Source organism: Apiospora hydei, assembly GCF_038363865.1.
Source record: "Apiospora hydei strain CBS 114990 chromosome Unknown utg000010l_segment0_segment0, whole genome shotgun sequence".
Lineage (NCBI taxonomy): Eukaryota > Fungi > Ascomycota > Sordariomycetes > Amphisphaeriales > Apiosporaceae > Apiospora > Apiospora hydei.
The window spans coordinates 2942955-2955095 of NW_027117369.1; the positions used below are offsets into that span (position 1 = coordinate 2942955).

The 12141-nt window shown below is 55.3% G+C and overlaps 2 protein-coding genes across 2 annotated transcripts; one reads left to right on the plus strand and one right to left on the minus strand.

Annotated features, from left to right (window-relative positions):
- Window position 1: 1 nt before the first annotated feature.
- On the minus strand, window positions 2-1158 carry PG997_015170 (uncharacterized protein; the record flags this gene model as incomplete). The annotated part of the gene is made up of 5 exons (XM_066819484.1): window positions 2-334; window positions 394-461; window positions 525-743; window positions 819-938; window positions 1062-1158. The coding sequence occupies 5 exons, from the start codon at window positions 1156-1158 to the stop codon at window positions 2-4; spliced, it is 837 nt and encodes a 278-aa protein (XP_066661672.1).
- Window positions 1159-9545: 8387 nt separating this feature from the next.
- PG997_015171 (Satratoxin biosynthesis SC1 cluster protein 4) lies at window positions 9546-11767 on the plus strand (the record flags this gene model as incomplete). Its single annotated transcript, XM_066819485.1, is given in 5 exon segments — window positions 9546-9974; window positions 10009-10409; window positions 10475-11052; window positions 11123-11561; window positions 11572-11767. 5 exon segments carry the CDS (start codon window positions 9546-9548, stop codon window positions 11765-11767), a joined length of 2043 nt encoding a protein of 680 aa, XP_066661673.1.
- Window positions 11768-12141: the final 374 nt, after the last annotated feature.

The window sequence follows — 12141 nt, forward strand, 5'->3', positions numbered from 1 at the left end:
TTCAGATTCGCGATGATGGGCAGGGGAGCACGAGGATGGCCAAGTCCTGGGCGATCCCGATGCCCGCGGCCGCGAACGAGAGCGCGTTGACGTCGATGCACTTGTACTGGCGCGGGTACTGCCCCGTCCAGCCGAGCCAGTTGAAGTCGAGGGGGATGCACTGGAAGACGGTGGCCGTGATGACGCCGACGGCGTACAGGACGATCCAGCCGATGACGGCCCAGGCGAGGCAGCGGAACCGGGGCAGGTTGAAGACGCGCAGCAGGAACATGACGACGGCGACGCGGCAGAGGGAGAGGACGAGGGTGTAGAAGAGCTCGTCGATGAAGGTGGCCTGGTGGGGGTAACAGATTAGCATTTGGTCGTCTCTGGATCTGGTGTCAAGATACCTACCCTCAAGACGGCAGTCACTGTCTGCGGGTCGACATTCCAGATATCGCGACCCAGCGCTACTATTCGAACTGCAGCAGAAGGAAGTCAGTAAGGGAGGCGGCTCGTTTCGGCAGTTTGCGTATGGCTCGTACTGTAATGCCCCAGGCCTAGGAAGACGGCCCATACCATGACCATGGCCATGACCACCCAGTCGTCCATCTCCATGGTGGTCGTCAGATGGTATCGCACGAAGACCCGGACGAGGATGCAGGCCAACGTGACGACGTCGAGGATGGAGAAGCCGATCTCGTCCACCATGGACCGGATCCGCTGCGGCTTGTCGCATGCCACTTCTTGAATCTTGGCGAACTCTGGAGGATTCGCAGATTAGTTGGCGTATGCCCTCCTGCCTTCTGCGCGAGTTGTAACTTTCGGTGACAACGTACTAAGTTGGTCCAAGACCTCGCATGATTTCGAGGCGCATTCGGTAACGGCCTCCAGCAGGCCCGGGTCGGTGCAGATGCAGGTCTCGTTGGTGAAGGTCTGGCATACCGACGCAGGTATGGCTTGCAGCAAGCAGGTCAACTAGATGGAGACGGTTCGACGTCAGCTCTTCTACTCTCTCTTCTTTCAGATAGACGTAAACATCCAGAGGGAATCATTAAAAGATATATCTCGTCGTACCCCACACTTTGGAATCTCCTTGGTGTACTCGATCAGACTGGCTTGACATGACGAGAATATCAGCGTCGCGAGTATCAGGATATATCCCCGTCCATGCCACATTGGCGCGAGTAAACGCCCTACTCGACGTTGTCGGAAGCTGGTCTCTCAGTCTCTCTCTCTCAACAGCACCTAACAGTTCCAGACACCGTGGGTAAACGCATGCGGTGGTTAGTCTCTAGATCCAAATCGACTTGGACCGAACAATGCTGGAACGTGGAAAAAGTATGGACAGCATGGGGAGGAACCATGGACGGGTTCGTTCATATGTAACCCAGGGTGCTGCCCTGTTTCCCGAAAGGGCTTCCCGCTCGTTATTATATCGGGGCCGCACACGCAAGCTCAGCAATGCAATGCGTCTGTGTGCGTGCGCGGTGCAGTCTCTCGCGGGGACACGGGAAGGAAGGCTTGTTAGTAATGTTAGCTCAGACTGTTGCGTCGTTCGTTGCCCATCTTCTTCTCTCCTAGGACATATCCATCGATTTATCTGCCATCCTTCCCATCCTTAACCTGGGAATTGGGTACAGGCACAGGTGAGCTATCATACCAACCCAATCAATCTACCCGACGACGGCACTACCGGCTTGCCCATCCCCTGGGTCGATTTGTGGTCAGGGGGAACTAAATGGGAACCGCGATTCCCCCAAACGGGTTACGGGATTTGCGGTTGGGTCCCCCTCCCCCGATCGCCACGCCTTGGTGCATGGGATCGTCGACTAGAAGGCTTCCCCATTGGACTACCCAGTAGTCATTCACTGGGAACAAGCCGCAGGGGACAAGAAAGACAGTGTGTGCCGCGTCTCTGCTTTCAGCTAGTCAGCGAACCCGTAGCCAGTAGCCAGCGTAGTTTGCTGTGCCGCTCTACTGGTGGTAGTGCGGCACTCCCCGGTGGTGGTTTAGCGTGCTTGAGGTTAGTCAATGCGGCTTGGGAAGATCCCAGTTGACATATGCCGGTCCAGTTAATCGGGTTGTTTCCGGGAATAGAAATGCTGGTTCGTCACGGTGATGATGCAGGTACGGCTGCATGAATGACAAGTGAGCTGACATCTTGGTCTCATTTCCTTTCTTTTTCGCGGTTGGTCTTCTCCTCATTTTACACACTTCTAGATCTCTCTCTGAGCAACTGCTGTTCGTTCTTAGTGCGGCTGCGACCACCAACACGGCACGGAGGTCAAGGTTCGGAGCCGAAAGAGGAGAAGAACAACACGCCTCCACATTCTCTGTTCGTCCCGTGTTGCTATTAGTCTCATTTCGTTGCCGCCCGTGTTGCTGTGCCAATTTCCAGAACCAACGAGTTAGCATCGTGCGAAGCAACGTGGGAAGCAAGGGAAGCAAATAATCTGTGAAGTAACATGGTGACATTGCCAGATGCAACGCAGCATGGCTGCTTTTAGTCGTTGACGACGGGCTAAAGGGTTGCAATGGCTCAGTAGGTGGTGTCAAGGTTAGGTTAGGCTGTGTCCCACTTGGATCGGTGTAAGCCTGCAAGTGGGCGGGTGGTCAATAGATCCTGCAAAGCCGGGGGAGACCATCACGGCCATTCCCACCATTACTCGCTAAAGCGGCACAAGGCCGACGGGAAAGGGAAAAGAAAAGAAAAGAAAAACTGTTGGTATGCTCTTTAACCCATCATGGACCCGTATGTAGTTGGCTATTGCCGGGTATCCTAGTTCACCATTGTGTTACCTCCAACACGTGGGAGCGCCAGTGCTCCGGTTAATTACACCAGTTACGGCAGGGCCACCGCCGTATGGTTCCTGTCAGCGACGAGTCCGGGTGTTCGTTCACGCACTTTTGTTTCAACTTGTCATCTAGTTGACAGCCGTCGCAAAACGTGGTGCTCGCGCCAGGAGTAAGCTAGATCGTTCCCGCCTACTGACAGTCAGCCCGCACCCGCACTACCTGACAAACCGTGTATGCAAAACGGCGGCGCCAATCAACCTGCGATCGAGGGGTTCTTCAAGTGCCCTGTGTACATTCATACTAGCAGCACTGCTAATTCTCGTGTCACGGTGCTCATATACATGTTTAGAGGCACCGCACTTGCTTATCGCCGATGATCGCTGGCCTTCCCATCGCTGGCTGCTCCGTTGCTAGGTAACTGTTTAATCGCCATCTACCTCGTCGTGGCAGGCTCTTCTGGCGCCGACTACTCCAGGCCACACCAAACACACTTTTGGAATCGCTCTGCCAGTAAAGGTTTGGCTAGCTTGTCCACAGCAATATACCGGGAGAAACCGATCTTCTGTCAATGTTAACAGGGACGCATCGTGGCATCCAGAAAGTTCCGGCTATCCTAGCTGCCATTCAACAGACCATTCCCATCTCGGAACTATATGGGCAGAATGGGTTCCCCGTCCATCCAAGAGTGATCGGGCCCGTCCTCTTCCTCATTGTCGCCCTAGTTTGGTAGTTCCCAATCTAATCTAAACAATCTTCGACACTAAGAGCCCGCTAGTTGCACTGAACAAGGAGTATGGCCTTAGTGTGAACACATTACTCGAACCAGTGGGCCGGCGGCCTCGTGGGATCCAGGTTGGCGTGCATGAATACTCGTGAAACGTTCATCAGATTTTTCTGTGCAAAGGATGTAACATTGCCAGTTTTGGTCGGGTTCGCCGGCATGGTCTAACCTTGCATCACCTCGTTATCTACACTAGACCAACTTGCAGCAGGTTTTAGTCAGGGGGCGGGCTGGCCTCGTAAGTAAGGGATAAACTGACCATGCATAGACTCACTCCTCGGGCAAGAGGCCGGATCGGCCATGGGCGTGCTCGGTCGACAGCAGCCGAGAAAGTTGTCCGTGTATGGCGGTGTGGAGTCCCGAGTCTACCGGGACGCATGCCGGGGGAAGTGTGGCTTTGGGTGTGAGTGAGCCCGGGCAGCTCATTTAGGGATGAACCAGCCAAGAGATGCCATACCGAGCAATGCCAACAGATCAGTGTTTGCAGGCGGTTTAGGAACTCAGCCCTACGAGGATGGTTGCGCCTCGCCGTGCCTAAGAAACAGATCAAACTTCTTCAGCTATCGCCCCTGAATCTACTACGTCTCCTTCAGTGGTTGCCTGAACATGAGGATAGCTTGTTTTCGTGCACTACAAATCCAGATCATCCCGAGATGCTACTCGCTGGACAACCTATTCCTCCTGAGATGCGGTTGTTCTACATGACCATATCACGCGGATAAGTATTCAAGAGTCTAGGATCATTACCAATCTTGCAACGTTGCACCAGCAGAACTCTTGAGCAGTGCAAGATTCCACTCGTCGGTGGACATTTTGTATTAGGATAGGCCCAGGGGTTCTCCTGGTCAACTTCTCATTCTCAAGGAAAGAGATTTGGGCAGGCAGCGCCATATCCTCACAAGTCCGACATGTCGGATATCATGGCGAGCAAGAAGTTTGAATATCGTTTATCTTTCAGCAAGTGTCCCTAGATTTACCTGTCCATCTAAGCTTGTGCAATCCAGAACACCGTCCACACCGAGCCGCAAGCACTGCGTTGTAATATGGACTCTTTCTCTCTCCTTTGCATTTGCTTTGATTCGATGCCGCGTTACCCCAGGTTGTAAGATGGATATTGTCACTTGCTTCTGCTGGCCTGCGCTGGTATGAGTCGAAAAGCAAAAGAACAAAGAAGGTAAGATGGATATTATACCTTGCGGGCTGTAATTGTTCGGTCATCTTCTATACACAGATAGACGTTGCTATCCCACGCTTACCGTGATCCAGCTTTGTCTCTCAGAACGCACTTTTCAACGCACCGGTAGAGAGTCTGTGTTCAGGATCATTGAGGCTATCCAGTGGTGAAAATCCCCTTCTGGGAAGAATCGAGAGAGCTCCCAGTGCCGATGGCGGAAGCCAGGCTTACTCATTGCACCAGATACCCGTTTCTCGTATGCGTCGTGAATCTGACAGCAATGTGACAGTATAATGTCATTCATCTCGCTGCGTGAATCATATCATTTTGGCGATAATGCTGTTGGCTGTAAGATTGATGCCCAACAGAACAAGCACTGGAGTGACTGCCGAGAGTCGGTGATACCAGCTGGACGAAAATGGCCCTCTTGCTTTTGATTCACGATTAATGTTGTTGGTTCTCCCCTTCCATCCATTTTTTTTTCGGTTCCATGCCAAGTCAGCCCAATAGAAAATCAAATGAGCATTAGCTGGCAGATGGCAATGACGACGCCTTGACCCTGTCTCTTATCAAGTACAGCACCCCTGGTTAGGCAGAAATCTGGGCGTTGGGTAAGTCGAAGAGACGAGGGAGTATTTGGAAGACGGTCCCAGAAATATCGAGTCTTCTGAAAAGATTACAGATGTGGTCTTACGGTATCCAAGTCTGCAACGGTCAGTTAAGCAGCTTGGCAATGATTCCAATAATATTCATGTTGTAAAGGTTTATTATGAACACCTCTCCTCTCAGCCTACAGTCCGTCCGTACTAGGGACTTGTGACGGATCGTTATCCCAGTTCTTCTCCGTGCCCACAGAGTTGCCAGGAAGTTGATCTAATCTTCTCCTCTGTCCAGGGGTGTGGTATTCATTGGAGTCCACGGGGAAATCTCAACCCTTTCTGTGTGCAATCTACGATACAGGCAGCCACGCAGAATCCAGTACCTCGTTGCGATCAGACACTGCCGGCTGTCCGACCGCGGCTCTTTTCTCGGCGCATCTCTAAGCCGACAAGCAAGCCTATCAGATAAGGCCGCCGTCGTACGGATGATCTGCCAGTCGCTGCAAGTAGCCAGACCGGGAACCCGTACATGCCGATGCAATAGGTAGTATTCTCCCATGGACGCTAGGAGATTTTTCGAACCAGAGTTGGGTAGCCAGTGGTCCTCTCGCCTATAAAAGGATGTGATCTCGGTAAGTAGGCAGAGATACGACCCTGAGCAGGGGGATTTCACTCCAAACAGTTCCGAGGTATTTGTCATTCTGCCTTGTCCAACAAACCCCGGAATGCCTGTTGCCAGGGTGTTGTGTAATAACGTGCTAACCAACTCGCTCGAGTTACCATGCACCTCCTATGAACGAGTCAATATCTTTACGTTGGCCGTCCTGTCGCTGTATCTTGTGCGGGTGTGGGCTTTTTGTCAATGTCAAAGCTCACCAGATGCATGAACAACGATCGAATAGTTTGCCGATCGTTGCTCATGGTCAGCCGCAGTCCCAGCGTCTCGTCCCTGATTGAGAAAAAGCACGCAGCCAACTCTGTCAGAGCGTGCATCCTTCGACGTAGCCCTCTTCGTCAATTGGCGAATGGGAAGGGGAGCAGGCGGCAGGAGAGCCTTTTTTCAAGGGTCCCAGACCACGAGGCGTTCCTGATCACACAGCGTTGCCGTCCGTGCCACTGCAGGGGTTTCTGCAAGGGGTGTTTCGCAATCGTCGGGCGCAGACGCCGCGGCTGCTTGGTTGCTTTTCCGGCCAGATGAGCCGACAAAGTTAAAAAAAAAAAAAAGGCCCAGCCGACATGACGCATCCACCACTGGATGATGGAAAACCCAATGGCAGTATCTGGTTGCCCTCCATCTCCAATAGCAAGTGGTTGAGTCTGCACACCATACAGTAGAGCAAGGCAAGCAGGGTAGTATATAAGGCAGCGCTAGGAGGAAGGGAGATGCAGCTAATCGTTTCACTGCCGCGCTAGGCTAGTCCCTAAACCGTTGCCATGTAGCTCCGTCTCCGACATGCCGAACAGACGACAGCAGGCTCCGACAATGAGACGTTCAGTAAAGTTGAGTTGACAGTTTTCAGGCCCGTCCCGGTGTTGGCCAGAGAAGAGATAGCATCCGAGGGTGGAAAATTGGCAGCAGCTGACACTCGATAATTCCAGGCCCTGGGCTGCGGGAGGTGGTTGCGTAGCGCACACCACTCCCGAGACTGGCGAGATGCGGCATCGTTGGAGGTTTCACCAGCAAGCGAACCCTCTCTCTCCTGTTCTCGATCCGGCCTCTCTATGATAAGCTTAAGTCTGCTACTATAGCCATGCGCCTCGGCGGGTTCATGTGTATACCTAGAAGCTGGTAAGTAGCATGCAAGAAATACCAATCGAGAACGACGAACAGCGGCCTTCTCTCGGGCTCTTGACTGAATCGTATGAGACTGAGATCCCAAATGATCTGCCCGGATCTGCAAACAGCCTTTTGGAGTTGCATTGCGTCGATTGCAAAACACGATCGAAAACAAAAGCGCTCGCTTAACTCTACGAAAATGGATTTCCGATGGGGTTTTTGCTTACTACCACATCAGCCTCTTTCTTCCCAGTTCTCCAACAAGCCAATTAGCCAATGTTTCCATGTGGAACGCCGTTAGAACGTTTTGCTCCCGGGGACCCAGCTTCGGTGCCACACGAACGTCAATGCGGCCTGGGTTCTGGAGAACTACCCAGTCCGTTGCTACCAGCGGCCGGCAGAACCAGGCTCGAGCAGGGCGAGCGAGCTCGTATGGAAGGGTCAAGGTCGACAAGATTATAACATCTACCAAATTCCAGCCCGGCAGTTGCTGTTGCGCAACGGGGTTGCGCAATATTGAAACATTGAAGGGGTATGGAAGGTGGGCTTTCTTTTTTTTTTAGCGTCGAGCCCGTCGATTCGGCTTTCCCATTTCTCACGATCCAAAAACCAGCGGCCCATGGAGCTGGCAGAGCATCCCGACGGGAAGAAGCCTTTGAGATGGAGAAGGCCTCTACCCTTACTATCTTATTTTAGATCGTCGAAATGATCATCTGCGACTCTGTGCAGGCTGCGACCTCGGCTGCTTGGTTTGGTCAGATGTTTTGGTCGGTCGACGAAATGATCACCGTAACGGGCGAATGGCGTCACGGGCGTCTTGACTGGGGGTGAGAGAGTCCTGGGTGAGAGAGAGTCTTTCGGTCTGTGCGGGCCAGCGTAGGCGTGCGAATCTCCGACTTTTTCGTGCCCCGACTGAGCGACACGGCTGATTTCCTCTCTGTGCCGCTGTTTGTTTGCTTGCTCTTCTTCAGGTGTGTCGGAATGAGATGAGGGGTGCAGATCATGGAACGCGACGACGATCTGGCCAGCTATTGCTAAAACAACAGTGGCTTCAGTGGCCAAAGGTGAGGTGAGGTGCTGTTCGGCAACTGGAAGATGGGTGGGTGGTAGCGGGCGGTCCCTGACTCCCGTCCCTGGGTTTGTCGGTCGGGCATTTTAGCACGCACGCGGCGTAGGTAGTGTAGTATTGAATCGCCTGCGCCACTGCATACACACAGTGATTCGGCAGAGCGTTCCCTGGGCTGGTTGCAACCGCTTTTTCTTAATACAGCCAACATGCGAGTTGGCTCGAGGTGTGACGGCAGGTGGGAAGCGGCCTGCACATCGATGAGGCATCGAGTGTCTGGTAGAGAAACATTAGGATGGATTCTCCGACAGCGACCCAGCAGGTTAATTGTGGCCCTCCACGCGATGTCACAGGGGCAAACGGCATGTTCGACACTACCACGACTACCCGGACAACCCAGACGGCCTGCCTGTGGCGTTCTGGCGTTTTCCTGGTTTGCTGGCTGGAGCCCTGGACCCCGTGCTGCAGTCCTGTTGCCCGTCGGGCCATATCACCACTCACAGCGCCCTATTGCTGCCACACTTTGCTGCTTTCCGTGGACCCCTGCTCGTGCTGCCCCCGGCCCAGCTTCCCACAACCGGAAAGCCAAGGCCGGCGTCTGCGTGCGACACACACCACCACCATGGCGGCATCTTGGCCTTTCCATGGGTGAAGCCACCCCTCATCGCGACACTGAAACATGACTGACGTCTGCGCACGGCCGGGCCAGAGAGTGCGATTTGCGGCAGGTAATAGCACCCACGACACGCGACGACACGAGGGAATACTATGGGGATTCCTGGGCAAGCTGGGCCCTGACTGGCCTCTCTGGGCTAGCACATCGGCACATTCTTGTGCTGCAATACCACCCAGCGGGCTACGATCATGACGAGAAACAGCGGGGGTGCGCACGATGGACGCTGCAACCGATGGGTAACGGTCCCCACGCAACGGCGCTCTCTCCTGCCCATGTCGCAGTCGCAGCCGCACGCACTCGCGGTCGTATCCCGCACTTCTAGAATGGAGGAGGATGGCGAGAGACGGACATACATTACTTATTGGGGTCCCTTTCTCTATTCGTGCTTCCTCCCCCGTTTCTTACTTCTCCCCTGTGTGATAAGTAAGAAGGAAGGTGACGGAAACGAAAAAAGGGAGTACAATGCAGAAATAGGCTTGAAATCTTTTGTTGCTGGTTCTTCATTGTTATCCATCCTGTCCGGCTCTGCTCTGCCCCCTAATCTGATCTATTTTTTGACTCTAATGTTCCAGCGCTGAGCGTGTTTGGCTTGTTACTCTTTATCTCTCGACGACGATATACTATAACTCTCTCTCGACGACAGCATACTCTATATCTCCTTCACGACGACATACTATACTAATACACACACACGATGGACGGCCTGCAACTACCACCCCCGGGGGTGGACATGGGGTCGGCGGGGGACTCGGCGGGCGTGCCCAGCAGCGTCGGCGGCGGACCAGGCCAGGGCCAGGCGCTGGCGGGGGCGACGGCCTGCCGCCGCCGAACACGCCGATGGACCCGGCCCCTGTTCGCGATGCTGCCGCACAACACGAGCACGTGGCCCATCATCGCCGTCAGCATCATCTGCATCCTCGTCGCCACCACGGCCGTCACCCTGCGCGTCTACACCCGCCAGTTCATCCTCAACCGCGTCGGCCCCGACGACTTCATGGCCGTGGCCGCCCTGGCCGGCATCACCGCCCTGGGGGCCATCACCATAATACACACCAACTTTGGGCTCGGCACCCACATCTACGACATCGCCATGGATCCCCTGTTGATCATGGACTTTTTTAAAGTGAGTCCTTGCCCCCTTTGGCTTCTCCTTATAGAGCTTGGAACTAAACAAACAACAGTTCTTCTACCTCGGCGTGGTCGTCTACAACTTCACGCTCGTCTTCGTCAAGCTCAGCCTGTTCCTGCAGTACTACCGCCTCGTGGACCAGGTGCCCCGGTACCGCCCCCTCTTCCTGGGCGCCGGCTTCGTCGTCATGGGCTGGACCATCGCCATGGTCTTCAGCATGACCTTCATCTGCGTGCCCGTGTACGCCTACTGGGACAAGAGCGTGCCGCACGTCTGCCTGTCGGACCCCATGATGCAGCTGACCAACTCGGTCGGCAACATCGTCACCGACTTGATCCTCTTGCTGCTGCCCATGCCCGTCCTCTGGCGCCTGAACCTGCCAATTCGGCAGAAGTGGGGCGTCATTGGCATTTTCAGTCTCGGGTTCATGTAAGCCATTACAGCGCCTCCCCTTTCTCCTACGTTTGAACGTCGGCTGACCCTTCTTCCAACAGCACCTGCATTGTCTCCCTCCTGCGCGTCATCTTCGTCTTCGACCACGGCCCCTCCTCGGACATCACCTTCGAGGGCACCGTCATCACCGGCTGGACCATCGCCGAGGTGACGACGGGCCTGCTGGCCTCGTCCCTCATCACGCTGCGGCCCCTCATGAGCAAGATCGCGCCCGCCGCCTGGCGCAGCTCCCCGACCGGCAAGTCCACCGGCGCCACCACCACCAACGGCAACAACAACAGCAATGCCAACAACAACAACAAGGACCTCGAAAACAACACCAACACAAACTCGGAAGTGGGAGTTTCTTTCCCGGCGGACAAGAGCGGCCTCGCCAACAACGAGCCCCCGATCCAGATGCACCCGGTCCTGTCCCAAAAGCAGGAGCAGCAGCAGCAGCCCCTGGAAAGCACCATCAACAACAACGACAACCGCCCGGACTCGGCCCCCGAAAGCGACGGCGGCCTCTCCCGCACCAGCAGCGAAATCGAGCTCGTCGTCCAGAAGCCCGACACCACCGCCGACCGCCGCAAATCCCGCGGCCGCTCCCGCACCGCCACCCTCAACTCGGCGCCCGAAGGTTGGGGCCCGCCGCCCGCCGCTCCCCTTCTACTTCTCCGAGCAGCAGCAGCAGCAGCAACAACAGCAAGGGCGACCCCTGACCCACCAGGGCCGCTCCCAGTCTCAGCGCCAGCAAGATTACCAGCGCCACCGCCAGTCGCGCAGCGCTTCGTACTTCCAGAACAACAGCCTCGACTACGACAGCAACACCATCGGCTCGGACCAGATGGGAATGGGCATGGCAGGAAGCAAACTCGGCCGCGCCGCCTCCACCTCCACCGCCGCCACGCCCCGCGTACCCCTGGGCTCCCAGCGCAGCGGTCTCCAAGGCGGCCCCGCCGCCCTGCGCGACAACCAGGAGCGCCGCCCCCACGCCGCGACCCAGTCGGTCGACCGCGTCCCCTCGCTGCACCCGAGCCACTCGACCTCGTCCTACTCGACGACCCCGCCGCCGCCGCCGCCGCCCAAGTCGCCCTGGGCCCTGGCCGCCGCCATGCCGCCCCAGCAAGCCCCGTCCCAACGTCGACCGTCGGTGCAGAGAGCGGGACGGCTCGCTGCCGCCGCCCTTGCCGCGGGGCAGCCGGCCCCCGACCACCCCGCTGCCCGAGACGCCGCAGGCGCCCCGCCCGCCGTTCAAGCAGCACGCGCACAGCAACTCCTCGTCGTCGATGCTGTCCGACGTCTCGTACGAGGTCAAGGTGTGGGCGCCCAAGGGGATCAATGACCGACGCTAAATAAAGTCAAAGCCGTCGTTGTCGTTCTCAAACCCAAAGAAAGAAAAAGAACAAAAAGAAAAAGAAAAAGAAAAAGCTGTACGAATACTGTAAGAAAATAACACACAAGAGAAGAAGACGAGAGGCGCAAAGCCGAAGAGGAATACCTAGGGAAAGGAACCTGTTATACGGATAGGATACGATACCACCTGCTACGATACCCCCATTTTGCATTACACTTTACGTTCATGTCTACTATGTATTTATTATCTTTTTTTGTCATTCAACCTATTTAAAAAGAATTCAATTCAATATCCAATACATCTCGCTCTTTCACCGTGACCAGACAGCCACTGAGATGTTTACCCATGCAACGTGACAGCTACTCGAAAACA